The sequence below is a fragment of the Oncorhynchus clarkii genome, chromosome 21 (genome assembly GCF_045791955.1).
Source record: "Oncorhynchus clarkii lewisi isolate Uvic-CL-2024 chromosome 21, UVic_Ocla_1.0, whole genome shotgun sequence".
Taxonomy (NCBI): domain Eukaryota; kingdom Metazoa; phylum Chordata; class Actinopteri; order Salmoniformes; family Salmonidae; genus Oncorhynchus; species Oncorhynchus clarkii.
In genome coordinates, this window is record NC_092167.1 from 47679385 (window position 1) to 47701039 (window position 21655).

General features: G+C 43.3%; 3 protein-coding genes across 6 annotated transcripts; 1 reads left to right on the top strand and 2 right to left on the bottom strand.

Moving 5' to 3' along the window:
* Nucleotides 1–1880: 1880 nt before the first annotated feature.
* On the bottom strand, nucleotides 1881–6480 carry LOC139379109 (protein c-ets-1-A-like). Of its 4 annotated transcripts, none has more exons than XM_071121932.1 (8): nucleotides 6402–6480; nucleotides 6063–6182; nucleotides 5675–5878; nucleotides 5493–5567; nucleotides 5350–5397; nucleotides 4142–4354; nucleotides 3666–3784; nucleotides 1881–3383 (listed from the first exon to the last, which is right to left on the bottom strand). In XM_071121932.1, exons 1-8 carry the CDS (start codon nucleotides 6418–6420, stop codon nucleotides 3165–3167), a joined length of 1017 nt encoding a protein of 338 aa, XP_070978033.1. In that variant the 5' UTR covers nucleotides 6421–6480; the 3' UTR covers nucleotides 1881–3164. The 4 variants fall into 4 exon arrangements, with proteins under 4 accessions (XP_070978033.1, XP_070978031.1, XP_070978034.1 ...); XM_071121930.1 differs by having other exon boundaries at nucleotides 5197–5397; XM_071121933.1 differs by lacking the exon at nucleotides 5493–5567.
* A 26-nt stretch (nucleotides 6481–6506) lies between these two features.
* Nucleotides 6507–10045, bottom strand: LOC139379107 (zinc finger and SCAN domain-containing protein 5B-like). Its single transcript, XM_071121929.1, has 3 exons — nucleotides 9116–10045; nucleotides 8649–8978; nucleotides 6507–8405 (listed from the first exon to the last, which is right to left on the bottom strand). Exons 1-3 carry the CDS (start codon nucleotides 9705–9707, stop codon nucleotides 7813–7815), a joined length of 1515 nt encoding a protein of 504 aa, XP_070978030.1. The 5' UTR covers nucleotides 9708–10045; the 3' UTR covers nucleotides 6507–7812.
* A 666-nt stretch (nucleotides 10046–10711) lies between these two features.
* On the top strand, nucleotides 10712–20959 carry LOC139379493 (caspase activity and apoptosis inhibitor 1). Its single transcript, XM_071122310.1, has 6 exons — nucleotides 10712–10931; nucleotides 15211–15402; nucleotides 16137–16221; nucleotides 16468–16525; nucleotides 16960–17024; nucleotides 20309–20959. The coding sequence occupies exons 1-6, from the start codon at nucleotides 10827–10829 to the stop codon at nucleotides 20806–20808; spliced, it is 1005 nt and encodes a 334-aa protein (XP_070978411.1). The 5' UTR covers nucleotides 10712–10826; the 3' UTR covers nucleotides 20809–20959.
* The last annotated feature ends 696 nt before the right edge of the window (nucleotides 20960–21655 follow it).

The window sequence follows — 21655 nt, forward strand, 5'->3', positions numbered from 1 at the left end:
GGAGGGAGGCGGAAACCAGAGTCGACTCGCTGTCCACCAGCAACCCATTTTGAGGATCTGATGATAACCTCCATTGCCATTATGAATGCCAACGGAGAAATGGTACATCCCGCCATTATACCTACATTCAGGCACTGCCATGAGGTGGTGAACTCTGAGGTGGTAAAGCAGAACTGCAGATCCTGGAAGTACGACTTCACCAGGGTTGTGATGGTGTCCGGTATGTGGAAAAATCTGAAGGCAGACCACAGGAGTTCATGGGGCACAGAGCCAAATGCATTGGCGAGGTCAAGAAAGACTACATGGAGGTCCCTTTTTTCCACCTTGGCCATTTGGATCTGGTGCCAGATCATGCTGGAATGTTCCAAGCAGCCAGAGAACCCTGATATTCCTGCCTTCTGTACAGATGTATCGACGTACGCATTCCTTTGCAGGTACTCGGCCATCCTCTGGGCAATGACCCTAAGGAAGATTTTACCCTCGACATTCAGTAAGGAGATTGGGCGGAATTGGCTGATGTTCACTGCATCCTTCTCCTTAGGGATCAGGACCCCACCTGCCCTACGCCACACTTTGGGTATTATCTTATTTTTCCAAGCTGTTCTCATAAGCCTCCAGAGGAACCTCAGGACGTCTGGTGCGTTCTTATACACTTTGTACGGGACTCCATTTGGCCCCGGGGCTGATGCTGTTCTTGCCCGTCGAACTGTGTTTTCCACCTCTTTCCATGTCGGAGGGCTGGTCTCAATATGATGTTCCGGGGGTTCAATGGGTGGGATATCTGATGGAATGGCCAGATGTTCATGTCGCTTTGAGTCAAAGTTTGTTGTTCTCAGGTGCTCCTCTAGGTCTTTCTTTGTTGTTTTTAGAGCTCCACTTTTTTCCTTTGTGAAGAGACTTTTAAGGAACTTGAAGGGATCTTTATAGAATCGAGTTCTAGTTTGTTCTTTCTTCCTTCTGCGTTTCCGTAGGTTCTCTGCTCTGCGGAGGGATGCCAACCGGGTTTTGATATCAGCCTGAAGTGCCTCTATGCCCTCCTTTTCCACTTCCGAGGCCTTCTTCCACTGTTTCTTAAGCTGTCGCCTTTCTTGAACGAGGCGCTTGATTTCTTGTTGCCTCCTGGAAACTGGTGGGGTTGGAACCTTTTCTCCCGCCTTTTGCCTCTTCCACTCCAAATCTTTCTGTCCCGTACTCATAGATAATGTCCCCCATCCTCTCCAACTTCTTCTCCACTGTGCCTCGAAGTTTCTCGAGGGTCAAGGTAAGGTCAGTATTCACTGTTTCCCACAACTTCTTGTCACTGGCGCCAGGCCACTTCACATACGGCCTGTGCCCTGGTAGTCTCCTCTCGACTGCAGGTCTGGGAGGCTCGGTGAGTTCCACTCCTGTTGTTGGTTCCACCTCAGTTGTTACTTCGGTGCTTGAGTTTACGTCCTCCATGACAGTGGTGCTGATGCACTGCAAACTATGGTTTGCGTCCAGTTGCTGTGCTTCATTCGACTGATTTGATCGCTTTCGCAGAAAGTAATCAATGCGAGGCCTCTGTCTCTCTTTACCCAAACACCCCTTCTTCCCCTGGTGGATCCTCAACCCATGGTGTGATGTAACTTTCCTCCAACCACAGACACATACCTGCATCTGTTTGTGGCCCGCTGTTGCAGCAGAACTTGTGACAGTTGCTGTGGTGTTCTCTTGTGCTGTGCTCTCATTACTCGTAGTCGTTTCCGGTCCAGTCGTTACCATGTTGTCAGCCGATGAGTCGACAAAGATACAGGCGTCCTTCCTAACTCAGTTGCTGGAGAGGAAGGAAACTGCTCAGGGATTTCAACATGAGGCCAATGGTGACTTTAAAACAGTTATATAGTTTAATGGCTGTGATAGGCGAAAACTGAGGATGGATTAACAACATTGTAGTTACTCCACAATACTAAGCTAAATGACAGAGTGAAACAAAGGAAGCCTGTACAGAATAAACATATTCCAAAACATGCATCCTGTTTGCAACAAGGCACTTAAGTAAAATTGCAAAAGATTTGGCAAATTAGTGAACTTTATGTCCTGAATACAAAGCGTTAGTTTGGAGCAAATCCACCACATCACGGAGTACCACTCTTCATATTTTCAAGCATGATGGTGGCTGCATCATGGTATGGGTATGCTTGTCATCGGCAAGGGAGTTTTTTTTTTGATAAAAATAAATGGAATAGAGTTAAGCACAGGCAAAATCCTGGAGGGAAACCTGGTTCAGTCTGCTTTCCAACAGACACTGGGAGACAAATTCAACTTTCAGCAGGACAATAACCTAAAACACAAGGCTAAATATACACTGGAGTTTTTTACCAAGAGGACATTGAATGTTGTTGAGTGGCCTAGTTACAGTTTTGACTTAAATTGTATTAAATCTATGGCAATACTTGAAATCGGCTGTCTAGCGATGATCAACAACCAACTTGACAGAACATGAAGAATTTTGTAAAGAATAATGTGCAAATATTGTACAATCCAGGTGTGTAAAGCTCTTAGAGACTGACCCAGAAAGACTCACCGCTGTAATCGCTGCCAAAGGTGATTTCTAACATGTATTGACTTAAAGGGTTGAATACTTAATAAGTCATCAAGATATGCGTTTTATTTATTTTTTGTTTTAGTTGTACAAATGTTAGAACATTTCTTCTACTTTGACATCACAGAGTACTTAGTGTAGACCATTGACCAAAATGTTTTTAATCAACCTTTTAACCCAACAAAACGTGGGAAGAGTCAAGAGGGTGAATACTTTCTGAAGGCCCTGTATAAACAACAATTTAAACAAAACTGTTTCTCTGGTCATATCTTCAATAATTATATTGAATATATACATGTCACATATAAAACATACAAGCCCCACAGCTTACAGTTGACCATGATCAAAGAAATGATTGCCAAATGATAAGGAGGTTGAGTTTTTGTAAACACAGTCTCTTGACCCGTCGCCGTCTGCACCAACGTCTGGGTGAATCTCATAAAGTCTTTCCTTGGTTCTTCAACCTCCTTCTCAAAACTCATTGGAGGAGAAGATCTGAGGTTCCTCCCCTTCCGCTCTACAGCTCCTCCCCTCGGATCTTCTCCTCCAATGCGTGTTTAGAAGCGGTCGAGGAATAAAGGAAACGCCCATTTCCCCGCTTTCACTCATGGCCGCCTTTGGCCGTGATATCCAACATGGCGTGCAGTTCCCAGGGTTCGTATCCCAGCAGGCCTTGCAGGTCACAGACAAAACGGTAGACGTAGCGCTTGCCAGCGTTCTTGTGGATGATGTTCTTGTCGTAGTAGTAGCGCAGGCCTCGACTCAACTTCTCGTAGTTCATCTTAGGCTTGTTCTTCCTCCGGCCCCATAGCTGGGCCACCTGGGATAACAAACCATTAAACTAGTATTATCATCAACATATTATACAGTATATAGGCCTATCTAGCCACCTGGGATAACAAACCATTAAACTAGTATTATCATCAACATATTATACAGTATATAGGCCTATCTAGCCACCTGGGATAACAAACCATTAAACTAGTATTATCATCAACATATTATACAGTATATAGGCCTATCTAAAGTTGGCTAATTGACCTTACTTCAGAATAAGAACACAGTAACAACATGTTTGCATATAATAGGCTACACCTCTTGCCTCGTCAGGATCTGTCAGTTTAAACTCCCATCCATCCCCTGTCCAAATTATAAATGATTGACAGCTGCGGTCAATGAGGAGCTCCAATAGAAACTGCCACAGCTGAATGGGACCACTGCCTGTTGAGACATATAGGGAGGGATTAAACTGTTAAGCAAGTCAGTTAAGAACACATTCTTATTTACAATGACGGCCAACCCCGAACAAACCCCAACGACGCTGGGCCAATTGTGTGCATCGCCCTATGGGACTCCCAATCACGGCTGGTTGTGATACAGCCTGCAATCGAACCAGGGTCTGTAGTGACGCCTCTGGCACTGAGATGCAGTGCCTTGGACCGCTGCACCACTCAGAAGCCCCAAGACTAAGGAGATCAAGATCCAGGCAAAGGAGTTGGCTAAAGCAGAACCTAGATTGTAGATCAACGGGTAATCAAAGAGAGAGTGGTCATTTTCTACACAAAGAACATCACTCACCAGTATAAGCAGACAGAATGCCTGCCGGAACCACAGCTCTACCCAGATCAGTCTTGTCCCCGATAAACTCTTTGAAGCTCCTGTGTGGGGGTGGCAAATTGAAGGGGTCCTCAGGAATGGACTCTTCCACACCCTGCGTTGGTCTAGTCAAGGACAGAGAAGCGGTGATGTCCGTGTCCTCATAATGCAGGGTCCCAAACCCAACGTCACAATCTGAAGTCAAGAGATTGAGAAAATTGGTTGATGATAGGAAACTATTCCATGAATCTCTCTTAACAGAAGGAGAGACACCTCCAAAGCCCCTGGTCTAAAGCAATAATACATTTCCAAAGGCTTATCAATTAGAAATACATTCTGATTGTTAACCCCCTTTCCCTTCAATCAAATATTAATCCAACACAAAGGGAGAAGAGTCTCCTCACATAATTAAATAGAACACACATAGTGGTATGAAGAACACAAGGCATATCTATATGGTTTCCTACCAAGGTCTCTATGGTTTCCTGCCAAGGTCTCTATGGTTTCCTGCCAATGTCTCTATGGTTTCCTGCCAAGGTCTCTATGGTTTCCTGCCAAGGTCTCTATGGTTTCCTATCAAGGTCTCTATGGTTTCCTACCAAGGTCTCTATGGTTTCCTACCTGTCCTACCAAGGTCTATATGGTTTCCTGCCAAGGTACCTATGGTTTCCTACCAAGGTCTCTATGGTTTCCTACCAAGGTCTCTATGGTTTCCTACCAAGGTCTCTATGGTGTCCTACCAAGGTCTCTATGGTTTCATACCTGTCCTACCAAGGTCTCATTGGTTTCCTACCAAGGTCTCTATGGTTTCATACCTGTCCTACCAAGGTCTCATTGGTTTTCCCACCTGTCCTACCAAGGTCTCATTGGTTTCCTACCTGACCTACCAAGGTCTCATTGGTTTCCTACCAAGGTCTCTATGGTTTCCTACCAAGGTCTCAATGGTTTCCTACCTGTCCCACCAAGGTCTCATTGGTTTCCTACCAAGGTCTCTATGGCTTCCTACCTGTCCTACCAAGGTCTCCATGGTTTCCTACCTGTCCTGTCAAGGTCTCGGAGCAAAGGGACAGAGGACAGGTAGTTTCTGTAAGGTCCTTCCTGTTTGACCCGGTGGTAGTCCTGATATCTCACATTCACAGGGTCAAGGGTCAGAAGCTGTGGGGGTTCTATTGGGAGATGGGAGAACTGACCATGGTGATTCTGCTTGTCCATGGGCTGCACATGGTCCACGTAACTGTCTGAGGAAGACAGAGCATAGCTGATATAGATTATATGTATACTGATATGAGACATACAGACTATATACACCTCTGAAGGGATGCGTTTTTAATACCTTGGTTAATTTGCGACTGGCAGAGAGAATTCAACGTGCAAAGGACTAGAGAGGAACCAGAATCATATTCACAATCTGAAACACACATAGATACACACATGCAATAGAAATCTCTACTACTATCATAGTTCAATGAATGAATACATACACTGGTATGATACAGCATCACTCCCCCATTTTACCTCTGCGCATAGTTTCCAGATGTTCCCAGAGGATCTCTCCTGCTGTGTAGTCAGAGCTCAGGTCCAGGAAGGCCTCTCTGTCCAGGGTACAGAGCTCACTCCCAGGCAGCCCTCTCCAATCCGAGCCCAGGCTTTGGAGCCCGAACTCAGCCTGGCACCAGTCTAACCAGTGGTTCACCTCCCACTCTGACCACAGTTTAGGGTCTGGACACAAAAGAGGAAATAGAATATTAGTCACAATACAATTTGTATCGCTCTTTACATCTTGATTTCCATACACACTGTGCAGGTTAGGCTGAAACAGAGAGACCAGTTACAGGTAGGCTATACAACAAAACTACAAGTTATATAATACCAGATGTCATTGTATGTATACGCCACATGGTACCTTGTGGGAAGTGCATACGGCTGCTCTCCTGGGCGAAGCCAGCGAAGGTGGCCCTTATCGCCTGGCTCAGGACCTCCTTACTGGTGGGGGTGAGAGGAGGGACATCCAGTGGATCTACCTCTACACCGGAGACAGGTCACGGAGTCATCCCAGAGACAATAACGAATCGGGGAGGAAAAACAGACAAGAGCTGAGAGCTCAATAGCAGAGTTTGAGCACACACAAATTAACCGACTACTAAAAAGAGGACACCATAAATGACAGTATAAAGTTGTAAATAAAGTAGTGAAAAGAATACAACACAGGATTATGGTGAATGACAAAAGGGGAGGGAAATACCGTAAGCGCTCCAGTCCATCCTTAGGTCTTTGGAACGAGGGATCAGGTGGAAGAAAGTGATCCAGAGAAGGGAGAGGAGTTTTAATAAGACCAATGGGACGAGGAGGGAGGAGAAGGGTTTTAATAAGACCAATGGGACGAGGAGGGAGGAGAGGAGTTTTAATGAGACCAATGGGACAAGGAGGGAGGGGACAGGTGGTGACGGATATGTGTCAATCGGCAGTGATGGAGGGGCGGGTATTGGGGACACTACCAAATAGGAAACGAGAACTCCCAATTAGGCAACATGGAAAGGATACTGCAAAAAGACATACAGGGAGGTTATCTAGAGAGACGATGCCACAAAAGGAGCCATTACAACTGAGAAGGGTAGTTGTGATAGAGATAAGGAACTACTCTTTTTGTTTTTAAGTTGATAGCGTTTAACTAAGGCAATACACTAGTATATCATCAGGAACCACTGAGATCATGGCAATTCAATTGGAAATATTTACACCAGCAGCAGCGAATCAGGTCTTTCTATTTCAACATGGCATGTGGTGTAGTGACCACCCAATGAGGGGCTGGCTGTAAGTGCATATCTGTGCAGGGGGTTTCTTCAACCCCATTCATATAACAGAAACACTGGGATTATATCAGGTAGTGTATCGTAAGTAAGTTAACATCTAATTGTGTGTGTGTGTGTGTGTGTTCCCCAGCCCAGCAGGGAGAGCCTTTAGAGCCAGACACCCATTACCGGACCACTGTGGCTGCCTTACTGCGATGAGGTTCTTCCATGAAGTGGGTTTAGGGAGCCATGACAGTGAGCAATTTAGTCACAAAATGAGTCACACATTGTGTAAGACATTTGTAGAAAACAACAGAGGGGGGAAAAGAAAGGACAGACCTGGTTGGTGTTAAAGCAGCAATCAGCAGTTAAAACAATAACAAAGCAAACTCCCCGCCACTGTTTCGTTAAGAGCTGAGGGACGGGGCTGGAGAAATGAAACCACTCTCAAATTCATAGAGCTGTGGATGCAGGTGGTCCATGATATCAAAACTAAAGGTTTAACCATGTTTCCATGGTAGTCACGGTTTGTTTACATTAACTTTGTTTACAAACATCGGAGTAAAACAAGATCATATTTTGAGGTGTACGAAAATGGTAACTATGTTCAAAAAGTTATATTCTTCAAGAATCAATGGGTACATATCCTTATTAACGGACAAATCAATAAACATTAGTAGTGACTGCAGATTTCCCCTTTATGGCCTGGCCAAGTTTAATATGTTTTAATCTTGATATCTGGGAGAGTTTGGTAAAGACTTTCAGCCTGTGCCATGGGTTCTGGACCATTATGGCAAAGGAGGTAGTGACTGAGCTTGCCCTGCGGTATCCACATAGCTGGACCACTACCCTTACATCGCTACACTAGCACTGTCCCTGTCTACTATGGGAGCGCTGGTGGAACCGGAGTCCCCCACAGTTCCGGAATGTCTTTCCGCACTGACTGCAGACATACGGCTTCTCCCCAGTGTGTATGCGGAAATGCCTGGTGAGCGCCCCCGAGTGGCGAAAGCGCATGGAGCACACCGAGCAGGTATAGGGTCTCTCTCCAGTGTGGATTCTCAGGTGAGTCTTCAGGTTCTCCAGACGGTTGAAATCCCGGTCACACTCGCTGCAGTGGTAAGGGCTCTGGCCAGGGGGGAAGACCTGACGCTTGGGGTGGGCCTGGGTGTGGTGTCTACGGAGCTCGCTGGGCTGGTGGAAGCCCTGGCCACAGAGTTTGCAGATGTGGCTGGGGTGGGGGATGGTGGGATTAGGGTTGGGGTGGGGGATGGTGGTATTAGGGTTGGTTCTGATCTGGACTCCATAGATCTGAGGTGGGGCAACAGGGATGATGGGAGCTGCTGCCTCTCTTGGTTGGAAGAGGTTGTTGGGGAACTGGGAGGAGAAGGCTGGAAGGGCACTGGCTGTTGGGGCAGTCAGTTGTGGAACATCTGTGTTGACCATATGAGGGTGAGCTGTGGAGAGAGAGAATACATTAAAACATATATATTTAATGTTTTATTACACAGGTTCCATATACATACATCCTACATGCAGGCAAAGGTGTTACTCATTCTAATAAAATAATTTTGAGAGATACTGACACATAATGGTTAGTGTTACTCAGTAAGTGGTCAATCTTATGAAGTCTGGTGGCATCTTGTGGGTGGTATAGTCAGTGGCTATTTGGAAGCTCTCTGCTATTATCTGGTACTTACACAGACTATGGCTGGTTCCAGGAAGCAGAGAGTCAGAGATCTGTAAGTCCAAAGGGTCCGGCTTCCACTCCTCTAACATCTTGGACTGAACCAGAGACAGACTATCAGGACCAAAGTCTTCTTTTACCACAGAGTCAAAACTAGAACCAGAACCGGAACCAGAACCGTTCTCCTCCTTCACTCTAACCTGCTCCGTCTCAAGGCTCTGGACCACTACGTGAAGTGGTGATGGGTCATTATCTCCAAATGTTGTTTCTAGACCACTATGACTGATGCTTTCTACACTTGCCTTGTGGTCCATACACAAACTGGAGGCCTCTTCCCCGACTTCTGAAAAGAAAAAGACATTCAGAACAATTGTCAGGCTTAGACGCTATTTCTTGTTCTTATCTAGCTAGTCAATCACAAACTGTATTTCTCTAATATTGTATGTATGACATATAATTTGTCTTGATAAATAGGCCTACCTTTAAGCAGGTCATGATGAGGGATAGACTGTCCTCTTGTAGCTGGGTGTAGGTCTTGGGAACACACCCGACCATCCTCGCTGATTTCACTGAAAGACCCATGGTCTTTCTGTCGTTCACTACTGATCTCTGCCTCCACAATTTCATATCCATATTCGTCCAATGAATATGAGGACTTTATATTTAGTTCGTTGTCCTTTGACTGCTTTTGAGTCTTTGCTAAGTTGTTGTTGTGGAGAGGACTTGTCGACAACTGTCCCTGCGGACTTACACCTCTCGTTGTTTCCACACATTGACGCGCAGCATTCAACTCTTGCTCGGTTGTTTGCAAGCGTTGTTTAAGAGACTTGTTTTCCCGTAGGGTTTCGTGCATCTGATCGCGGACATCCCCAAGCGCTTGACCTACCAGTTTAGTGACTTCTAATACGGCAATTTCCACAGCCACTTCGAACGCACCGTGGATCGTCGCCGCCAGTTCGTCCTGGAAAGAGAGCGATATCTCACCCTCTCCAGCGGTTTTCGAGGGGCGAGCTTGGGCTGACATTGAAGTCTCCCTTTTGATCCCTGTGTTAGTTTTTGACTGAGGCTTCATGTCGCTACAATAACCTTACTGCTAGTCTGATTATAATATTACTGGCTACTATGTTGCAATGTGATTGGCTACAATATAGCAGGAAGAGAGTAACTCCGTCTGAATCTTCCTCGCTTACCCAGCATCTGGATATATCAGCTGGACATTATATATTATAGAAAACCTTCTAAATGTCTATTGGCGAATGTTTTACATTTGCGCTATGAAATGTGTATCGCGCTCTTCTTCCCCAGCGTCTTACAAACAATGAATGTAAGGCAAAGAGGATCAATTATATTGACAAGATGGTTGACTGACCGCTCTAACGATGGAAATACATGTCCGCAAAGGCTAAAAGTAGGCGGGAGGATGCGCGATCAGGTGGGAACATTCTAGCCAATGAGAGGGCAGATACGCCTGTGAACAACAACTCCCATATAAAAATGTTTTTCACAAAGTTGCCGGAATGTTACGTGCATTACACTTAGGCTACATCAGTACACTCGTAGCAACCTAATCATTATGAAACTTATATTTGATTAAATGATAAGCTTCTCATATCAAAATAGTACTTACCATATTCGCCGCTCTCTCATTGCCACCCGTACAAAAAACTCCGCCCTCTGCTTAACGCTTTTCGCCAAGACAGATTTTAGGCGGAGTCGACCATCTCACTTCACCGCTTCCTCTCGGCTGTATATGCAAACAACATTAACGAGTCACGTCCGGGTCACGGATTTTTTGAAGATTTCTAAAGTAAAAGTTCTCCATGTAATAGAATAAACGTTTTAATAACCTGTATTTATTCATGATATATGACGCTAATGTGTGTTATGTATTTGACCTTGGAAGTTGCAAATGGCACTTAAATATAAACAGATATGAATCACTGTGAATGTTTTGACAATGATTGTGTAATATCATGATTAAATACAGGTTATTGACACTTTTCTACTATTATGGTGAGGCTTTTATTTAGAAAAATGTATAAAATTCCCTGACCCGGAAAAGCTTTTATGTCGGTTGCCGTCGAGACAGTGAGCAGCAGTCATCCCGTTTACAAGAGTAGCAGTAGCTAGTTGTTGAAGAACACTTTAGCTATATTGTTTGCTCGTAATTGTAACCAGTAAAACAAAAAAAATGCTAAGGAAAAAATCCACTAGCAGAGAAAAGAAAAGGAAAAGTTCACATACGGAAGAGCAGCATGTCGACAGAAGACGAAGGTGTACAGAGTCTAGTGTGGAGGTGAGAGAACATTGCTGGCTACGTTGGCTGCTTTGCTCATTTATACAACAAACTAATATTCCAAGTGTCTGTATCGCAATCACTTAATTACTTGTTTTATTCGTGTTGTCTTTTTGGTCTTCTCACCTTCGCTCCTTCTGTTCTGTGTGCACTTTCCCATTACACACACACACACACACACACCAAGCCCCCCGTCCCCCACAACAACAAAGTCTGTCCAGCAGAATCGGACCAAGGTAAAGTTGGTTTTATATTCACACATTGACGTTCAACAGACATTCTCCAAAATTCTCCATTTAAAAAAAGTAAAAACCAATAACTAATTGACTAAATTCACTGTTTTGTCACATAATCATCAAACTAGATATGATCTATTCTATAAATGTCTAGTATACTTCTACCATCTTTGGTTTGAGGAGAAATTCCAGTAAGGATTTGATAGAAATAAAAATTGCATAGACTACATGCCCCGATTTATACAGTTTTAAATGGCATTTGAAATAGATGTTATTGATGTATTTCTAGCAAGTCAAAAAAAAAAAAAAGGTTGTAAAAGTATTCTAGACATCTATAGAATAAATATTTTCTAGTTTGATGTTTCTGTGACAGACGGTGAATTAGTTAAATATTTTTTGTTACAATTTTAAATGGCTTTTGGTGAATGTCTGAATGTGAATATAAAACCAACTTTACCTTGATCAGAATATATTTTCCTTTTTTTTAAACTAGGCAAGTAAGTTAAGAACAAATTCTTATTTTCAATGACAGCCTAGTGGGTTATTTTTTTATTTCACCTTTATTTAACCAGTTAGGCTAGTTGAGAACAAGTTTTCATTTACAACTGCGACCTGGCCAAGATAAAGCAAAGCAGTTACACATGGAATAAACAAACATACAGTCAATAATACAGTAGAAAAAGTCTATACACAGTGTGTGCAAATGAGGTAAGATAAAGGAGGTAAGGCAATAAATAGGCCATGGTGGTGAAGTAATTACAATATAGCAATTAAACACTGGAATGGTAGATGTGCAGAAAATGAATGTGCAAGTAGAGATACTGTGGTGCAAAGGAGCAAGATAAATAAATACAGTATGGGGATGAGGTAGTTGGATGGGCTATTTACAGGTGGGCTATGTACAGGTGCGGTGATCTGTGAGCTGCTCTGACAGCTGAGCGCTTGGTTACTTTTCCTTTACTCTGCGATCCAACTCATCCCAAACTATCTCAATTTGGTTGAGGTCAGGTGATTGTGGAGGCCAGGTCATTTGATGCAGCACTCCATCACTCTCCTTTTTGGTCAAATAGCCCTTGCACAGCCTGGCGGTGTGTTGGGTCATTGTCCTGTTGAAAAACAAATGATAGTCCCACTAAGCGCAAACCGTTTGGGATCGTGTATCACAGCAGAATGCTTTGGTAGCCATGCTGGTTAAGTATGCTTTGAATTCTAAATAAATCATTGCTCGTGTTTCTTGGCCCAAGTATGTCTCTTCTTCTTGGTGTCCTTCAGTAGTGGTTTCTTTGCAGGAATTTGACCATGAAGGCCTGATTCACGCAGTCTCCTCTGAACAGTTGATGTTGAGATGTGTCTGTTACTTGAACTCTGAAGCATTTATTTTGGGCTGCAATTTCTGAGGTTTAATGAACTGATCCTCTGCAGCAGAGAGAACTCAGTCTTCCTTTCCTGTGGCGGTCCTCATGAGAGCCAGTTTGATCATAGCACTTAATGGTTTTTGCGACTGCACATGAAGAATCATTCAAAATTCTTGACATTTTCCGTATTGACTGACCTTCATGTTTTTAAAGTAATGATGGACTGTCATTTCTCATAGCCCTATTTGGTAAAGACCAAAAGACAAAAAAAAACATTACACCACCCCTACCATGTCACAACACAACGGATTGGCTCAAATGCATTAAGAAGGAAAGAAATTCCACATTTCAATGAACACCTGTTAATTGAAATGCGTTCCAAGTGACTACCCCATGAAGCTGGTTGAACTTTTTTTTTGTTGGTTACTATATGATTAGGTTGTGTTATGTGTTATTTCATAGTGTTGATGTCTTCACTTCTAGAATGTAGAAAATACTAAAAAATAAAGAAACCCTTGAATGAGTAGGTACAGTTGAAGTCGTAAGTTTACATGCACCTTAGCCAAATACATTAAACTCAGTTTTCACAATTCCTGAAATTGAATCCCAGTAAAAATTCCCTGTTGAAGGTCAGTTAGGATCACCACTTTATTTTAAGAATGTTAAATGTCCGAATAATTGTAAAGAGTGATTTATTTCAGCTTTTATTTCTTTCATCACATTCCCAGTGGGTCAGAAGTTTACATACACTCAATTAGTATTTGGTAGCATTGCCCTTTAAATTGTGTAACTTGGGTCAATTGTTTCGGGTAGCCTTCCACAAGCTTCCCACAATAAGTTGGGTGAATTTTGGCCCATTCCTCCTGACAGAGCTGGTGTAACTGAGTCAGGTTTGTAGGCCTCCTTGCTCGCACACGCTTTTTCAGTTCGGCCCACAAATCTTCTATAGGATTGAGGTCAGGGTTTGTGATGGCCACTCCAATACCTTGACTTTGTTGTCCTTAAGCCATTTTGCCACAACTTTGGAAGTATGCTTGGGGTCATTGTCCATTTGGAAGGCCCATTTGCGACCAAGCTTTATTTTCTTGAATGATGTCTTGAGATGTTGCTTCAATATATCTGCATAATTTTCCTGCCTCATGATGCCATCTATTTTGTGAAGTGCACCAGTCCCTCCTGCAGCAAATCACCCCCACAACATGATGCTGCCACCCCTGTGCTTCATGGTTGGGATGGTGTTCTTTGGCTTGCAAGCCTCCCCCTTTTCCTCCAAACATAAAGAATGGTCATTATGTCCAAACGGATCTATTTATGTTTCATCAGACCAGAGGACATTTCTCCAAAGAGTACGATCTTTGTCCCCATGTGCAGTTGCAAACCGTAGTCTGGCTTTTTTATGGCGGTTTTGGAGCAGTGGCTTCTTCCTTGCCGAGCGGCCTTTCAGGTTATGTCGATATTGGACTTGTTTTACTGTGGATACAGATACTTTTGTACCCGTTTCCTCCAGCATCTTCACAAGGTCCTTTGCTGTTGTTCTGGGATTGATTTGCACTTTTCGCACCAAAGTAGGCTCATCTCTAGGAGACAGAATGCGTCTCCTTCCTGAGCGGTATGACGGCTACGCAGTCCCATGGTGTTTATACTTGCAAACTATTGTTTGTACAGATGAACGTGGTACCTTCAGGTGTTTGGAAATTGCTTCCGAGGATGAACCAGACTTGTGGAGGGCTACAATTATTTTTGAGGTCTTGGCTGATTTCTTTTGATTTTTCCCATGATGTCAAGCAAAGAGGCACTGAGTTTGAAGGTAGGCCTTGAAATACAATTAGCCTATCAGAAGCTTCTAAAGCATGACATCATTTTCTGAACATTTTCAAGCTGTTTAAAGGCACAGTCAACTTTAATGTATGTAAACTTCTGAAGCACTGGAATTGTGATACAGTGAAATAATCTGTAAACAATTGTTGGGAAAATGACTTGTGTAATGCACAAAGTAGATCTCCTAACCGACTTGCCAGAACTATAGGATGTTAACAATAAATGCGTGGAGTGGTTGAAAACGGGTTTTAATGACACCAATCTAAGTGTATGTAAACTTCCAACTTCAACTGTATGTCCAACTTTTGACTGGTACTGTGTGTGTATGTGCATATATATATATGCACACTGTGTGTGTGTGTGTGTGTGTGTGTGTGTGTGTGTGTGTGTGTGTATATATGTGTGTATATATAATTTCCCATAAGTTTGAAAAAAATATAGATAGGATTTGTAGGCTATATTGCTCAGCCCTTACACACAAGTTAAATATCAAAACCAACTGAATCAATTGTATTAGTTTGGGGGAAGGTCAACACACGTATGAAACATTCATGTGTATTTAACGTTAGATGGCTAGTTTGTCTCGAGATGAACTAGAGATGGGTTATTTTACCTGAAATTCATATGGTCCTTTTCGTTTTGCTGCTTCTTCGTAGAATTTTCATGCAAAATCTGACTATTTTAATCCACTGGAAACAAAGTTTGTTTTCAACGTGGTCGGTCTGTTCGGGGTGTAAAGAGTTTTTTTAGGAACACTGCATTTTTCACTTCAGTGGTTACTTGCATTCTACCTTTTGACACAATGTTGGCCCTCATTGACTCGGTTACTCCTGGTGAAAAAACATACTGCTATATGACTCCTTGAAACAGGACTCCAAGGAGGAGCAGGCAGATCTGGAGCTGATTGAGCCTGGCAGCGACGTCGAGGAGGGAGGACTGGACCTGAGTGTGCCATTTAAACCCATCAGTGCCTATGTCGCAGACAGACATGAGATGCTCGATCAGTGCTTTCACGTGCTGGGAGAGAATAAGCTGCAGAAGATGCTGCCTGATGAACTCAAGGTGATTGTGTAGTGAAATTTAGGGGGTAGCATGAAAAGGACTGGAACCAGGGGTCCCTGCGTCAGGGGTGTTGGCTGTGCAAAGTGGCTAGGCCTAACCTAATTTCTAACTCCTAACCCATTTGTGTGTTTGGTCAGCACATCTGTTCTATGCTACTTAATGTAAAGATTGGATGTGTGTTTGATGTATTGTGGACAATCAGTGAAGAGTATAGTCAGACGGTACCATTAGTCACATTTTGGTAATTTCTCTGTTTTAAATTTGATTTGGTGCTGTGGGCATTTGCCAGTTTTTTAAATTAATTTGTAATACATTGATAGGTTGAAAGTAGAGACTGTTATGGTATCTTCTCTCCCTCCCCTCTCTCTTGTTTCCATATTTGTTCTCTCTTGTTTTGTTTTTACAGAGCTGTAGTCTGGATTACATCTTGTTGTTTTGTTTTTACAGAGCTGTAGTCAGGATTACATCTTGTTGTTTTGTTTTTACAGAGCTGTAGTCTGGATTACATCTTGTTGTTTTGTTTTTACAGAGCTGTAGTCTGGATTACATTTTGTTGTTTTGTTTTTACAGAGCTGTAGTCTGGATTACATCTTGTTGTTTTGTTTTTACAGAGCTGTAGTCTGGATTACATCTTGTTGTTTTGTTTTTACAGAGCTGTAGTCTGGATTACATTTTGTTGTTTTGTTTTTACAGAGCTGTAGTCTGGATTACATCTTGTTGTTTTGTTTTTACAGAGCTGTAATCTGGATGAAATCAAGACATTGTGCAGGGAGCAGCTGGAGCAGCTGTCTCAAAGCCACCTCCTTCAGATACTGGAGGGTAAGCCCATGGGTCCATTCAGCATCACAAGGTGGTGGTCTACAGTTAACCCTGCTGTCTTGTCGGTTCTCTTGGTCTGTTATAAACTGGGTGGTGTTCAGAAGACACAAAATGGGGAAGTAGGTTATTACCTGAACTTTTCCCAACAAGAACTCTACAATTAAAAATTGTACGTTGTGTCATTCTGAACACGACCCATTTTCGCCTCATTAATCCGATGGTGTGTTTGGTTGATGTTCTCAAAAGGTGAAGAGCTGACTGGTTCATCTGAAGGGGATAGGGAAAATGGCGCCACCGATAGCCAGTGAGTAGAACTGCATTTAATTGGAGCATAATGTTGCTTCTTCCCTTATCATAATCTGTTACAGGGACCTGAAAAGGACATGTTATCGCTGATGTTTTTGCTGTTGTGTTCAACCTGTGTAGCGAGAACCAATTGTAAGACATGGCTTTGTGTACACACACAATAGGCCAAACTGCTTATTTGCTGTAAAAAGCTAATTTTTTTGTTCTACAAAGACTGTTTTACTCTTATAGATTTCTATTGCTTTGCTATTACTGGTCTGTAGGCTAGTTGACATTTTGGTGCGAGTTGCAGGTAGAATTGCAAACATTTGTCATAATCGTATCCTGATTTAAAAAAAAATAATAATAAATTATTCATTGTATCTGATTGGTCAATGTTAGTCTGGAAGTGATTCAACAAAGTGTTTTTTTTTTTTCATTCTTTCTGTTAAGGCAGGATAATAATGTGGATTCTACGTCGTCCCTGAAAGAGAGTGTTGAAGTGGAGATCAAACAAGGTACTGGTAGCTGATATTGCTCTAGACAAGTTGTTCCCAAACTTTCTATAGTCCCGTACCCCTTCAAACATTCAACCTCCAGCTGCGTACCCCCTCTAGCACCAGGGTCAGCTGTACTCCCTCTAGCACCAGGGTCAGCTGTACTCCCTCTAGCACCAGGGTCAGCTGTACCCCCTCTAGCACCAGGGTCAGCTGTACCCCCTCTAGCACCAGGGTCAGCGCACTCTCAAATGTTGTTTTTTGCCATCATTGTAAGCCTGCCACACACACACACACAAACTATATGATACATTTATTAAACATTATAATGAGTGAGTTTTTGTCACAATCCGGCTCGTGGGAAGTGACCGAGCTCTTATAGGACCAGGGCACAAATTTTGTTCTTTATTTAACCATCTTACATATAAAACCTTATTTGTTCATCAAATTGTAAATAACTTACCACAGGTTAATGAGAAGGGTGTGCTTGAAAGGATGTACATAACTCTGCAATGTTGGGTTGTATTGGAGTCTCAGTATTAAATCATGCTAGTGAGGGCCGAGAATCCACTCTCCCATAGGTACGTGGTTGCAAAGGGCATCAGTGTCTTAACAGCACAATTTTCCAAGGCAGGATACTCTTGAGCGCAGCCCAATCCAGAAATCTGGCAGTGGCTTCTGATTAAATTCAATTTTTACAGTACCGCTTGTGGCAATTTCAATGAGGCTCTCTTGTTCAGATATCGCTAAGTGGACTGGAGGCAGGGCATGAAAGGGATAACGAATCCAGTTGTTTGTGTCATCCATTTTGGGAAAGTAATTGCGCACCCAGCTCACTCAGGTGCCTCGCTATATCGCATTTGACATTGTCCGTAAGCATGTTAATTTGCACATAAAAAAAATCATACAATGATGGAAATACCTGTTGTCCTTGTTAATGCGGACAGAAAAGAGCTCCAACTTCTTAATCGTAGCCTCAATTTTGTCCCCGCACATTGAATATAGTTGCGGAGAGTCCCTGTAATCCTAGATTCAGATCATTCAGGGGAGGAAAAAAACACCCAGATAGGCCAGTCATCATACAAGCGGTCAGACAAGTGAAAACTATGGTCAGTAAAAACTTTAAACTCGTCTCTCAATGAAAAAAAAAAAAAGTGTCAATACTTTCCCCCTTGTTAACCAGCTCACTTCTGTATGTTGTAAAAGCGTTACATGGTCGCTGCCCGTATCGATGCAGAAAATACAGGAGTTCAGGGGCCTTGCTTTAACAAAGCCTCTCGGTGAATGCTGCATAGAATTCAATGGATTGTATGCAAAGCAATAATTGTTTCAAAATATCTCCTGCCATGTCACTGATGCGTCGTGAAACAGGGTTGTTTGATGAAGGCATTGTCTGTAGATTTTTGGGGCCTTTTCCCTCAGCATTGTTCCAGCTATATCCGCAGCAGCAGGGAGAATGAAGTCCTCCACAATAGTATGGGGCTTGTCTGTCCTAGTCACTCGGTAGCTCACCATATAAGACGCTTCTAGCACCACCTTATTAATGGTATCTGTTTCTTTTATACATGTCTGACCATGCTGGTCATTTATGAACATTTGAACATCTTGGCCATGTTCTGTTATAATCTCCACCCGGCACAGCCAGAAGAGGACTGGCCACCCCTCATAGCCTGGTTCCTCTCTAGGTTTCTTCCTAGGTTTTGGCCTTTCTAGGGAGTTTTTCCTAGCCACCGTGCTTCTACACCTGCAGTGCTTGCTGTTTGGGGGTTTTAGGCTGGGTTTCTGTACAGCACTTTGAGATATCAGCGGATGTACGAAGGGCTATATAAATACATTTGATTTGATTTTGTCAAATGGGCATGTTTTCATTTCTACCTGTCTGCGCAAGAGTGACGGTTCTAATGGACTGTTTGAAAATGTGAATCACATTTTGGGAAATAGCCGGTCTAGATTTTTAAGCCATATTGGCCACACTCTGCTCTCGTGTCAGATGTAAGGAAAGTGCGTTACGATGGATGCATCAAGGATCTTTTTTTTTGTTGTTTTTTTGTTGTTCCAAAACTTTTAACATTTTTATAAAGCACAATCTAGATTTAGGTGGTCATGATTTGAAATCTTGTTCTATTGCCAACGTGACGACCAAAGTTATAAAATACAATCTTAATAGTGTTAGGCTTTCACAAGACAATTCAGATTGTAATTTTGGTGAGCATAGAAAGAGGTCATGAGTACATTCAGGTGCACGTGCCACAGCGAATTTTCTTCACAATAAACCAAACCGGCTCATTCCGTTTAGAACAACCCCGTGTCATCTTGTCACTGTCTTTGTACATCAAACATCGTTTTCATAAATGTGGACACGGTGACATGAGTTTTATCATTTGTAAATGTGAAGTGCATGTTTGGACTCACGGGTGTTTTGGCTTGCTTGTATGACAATCAAAGCAGTATTTCACTATAATCAAGGACTCCTCTTTAAAAACACATGGAATCCTCTTTAATTTACAGCATTTCTCTCTGGGGGGGGGGGGGGGGGGGTGGTGGTGATGACTTCCTGTCACATGGTGCTCAAGTTCAGAGCCGCTGTCAATCAAAACCCCCATACAGAGCTGTGGAGCTGAGACCCTGAGGTCTGACGACTTGTTGAGCATCTTACTGTACAGCCACTGTGTTCCAATGTAGGCGCTTATCAGTGTCCAAACCTGCCATTTCCAACCTGTATACGAGTGTAAAGCAGTGGATTTTAAAGCACAAACTATTTAAAAGTTACTTTTGTGGTGTAGTATTAGTTTAAGTTAAGTCAATCGTCATAAAAACATTACTGAGTTTTCTGGGCCCTGATGTCTGCAGTAGTGCTGCACGGGGTTCAGCTGTTTGTTCATCCTATTGTATGAAAATTTGAGGTCCGACCCTAAACCCGCAAATATATAAAATGTGCTGTAGGCTACAGTCAGATGGTGGAACGATTTATTTTTATGGGGGTGAAGGATATATATATATATATGTGTGTGTGTGTGTGTGTGTGTGTGTGTGTGTGTGTGTTTCTGCTTAGAATTTCCAGGATTTTGGTAAGCTATTTGTTAGTCAACTTTTCTATAATTAGATACATGCAGCTTCTCTTTTGTGGTATGTTGCCCTACAAGACTAAATAATCCTTTGCCAACCTGAATGTCATAAATGATAGAATGAATGCTTCAATCTAGTCGACGTCGGTAACGTTTTCTGTCATGTCTGCTGGGATGGTTGATGAGTGTGACGAACAGACTCCTTTTGACCCAAACTGATTCCTGTCACTTTATCTGCAGAAGGTGGTGGCTCGGAGGAGAGCGACGTCCTTAGCATCAACGCCGACACCTACGACAGTGACATCGAGGGACACAAAGACGAGCCGTCTGAAAAAACTGAGGAAGCCGCCAGGACACCGGAAGTAGTTGCTGGAGAAACATCTAACCCCGGCCCCTCCGCGACCTTTGCCCCTGCCGACGGGAAACCCTTTGTGGACAAACCCCCCGAACCGAAGAAAGAACTCCAGAAGGACATAGACAAAAGCGTTAGCGAGATCCTAGCTTTAGCATCGACACCTGACCAGGAAGACGCAAAAAAAACGGTGGCGCCACCACTAGCCGCTGCTCCAGAGGCCCCCTTGTTGGTTACGAGGCTACCCGCTCAGAGTGCACCCGTCCCTGGCCTAGCTCCAGCGCCAAGCCAGCCCTCAGCCCAGCAGCTGGAGCTCCTGGAGTTAGAGATGAGAGCTAGGGCCATTAAGGCCCTAATGAAAGCCAACGATGTGAAGAAACGGACGTAAACAACGCAGGCTGAGGCTCTCAAAGACTTGTCGTTTTTTTTAAGATGTTTCTAAAAATAATTTCATTCTCAGAAAAGGAGTCATATGAGTCACTTGTTGTTCTTTTGAATTTTACGGATTGTAATCGAGTAAAGTTTTTTTTCCCCTTCTACTTAACATGCTTTGTACATATTTATTTGAGAGAATGTGTTCAGTGGATTCTCTATCACGGGAACCTACGGGCCCGAGCCGTGAGCGGGGGCCCGAGCCGTGAGCGGGGGCCCGAGCCGTGAGCGGGGGCCCGAGCCGTGAGCGGGGGCCCGAGCCGTGAGCATATGGAGCAGCTGCACCCACACTTTCAAAATAGGATTGCAAAAGTACACTGACTGTACAAAACATTAAGGACATGTTCCTAAAATTGAGTTGCACCCCCTTTGCCCCCAGAACAGCCTCAATTCATCAGGTGCATGAATTCTACAAGGTGTCGAAAGCATTCCACAGGGATGCTGGCTCATGTTGACTCCAATGCTTCCCACAGTTGTCAAGTTGGCTGGATGTCCTTTGGGAGGTGGACCATTCTTGATACACACGGGAAACTGTTGATTGTGGGAAAAACCCAGCAGCGTTGCAGTTCTTGACAAAAACTGGTGCGCCTGGCACTTACTACCACACCCCGTTCAAGACACTTAAATATTTTGTCTGGCCCGGTCACCCTCTGAATGGCACACATACACAATCCATGTCTCAAGGCTTACAAATCCTAAATTAACCTTTCTCCTCCCCTTCATCTAAACTGATTTAACAACTGACATCAATAAGGGATCATAGCTTTCACCTGGGGCGTCATTTCTTACCATTGCTTTACGTG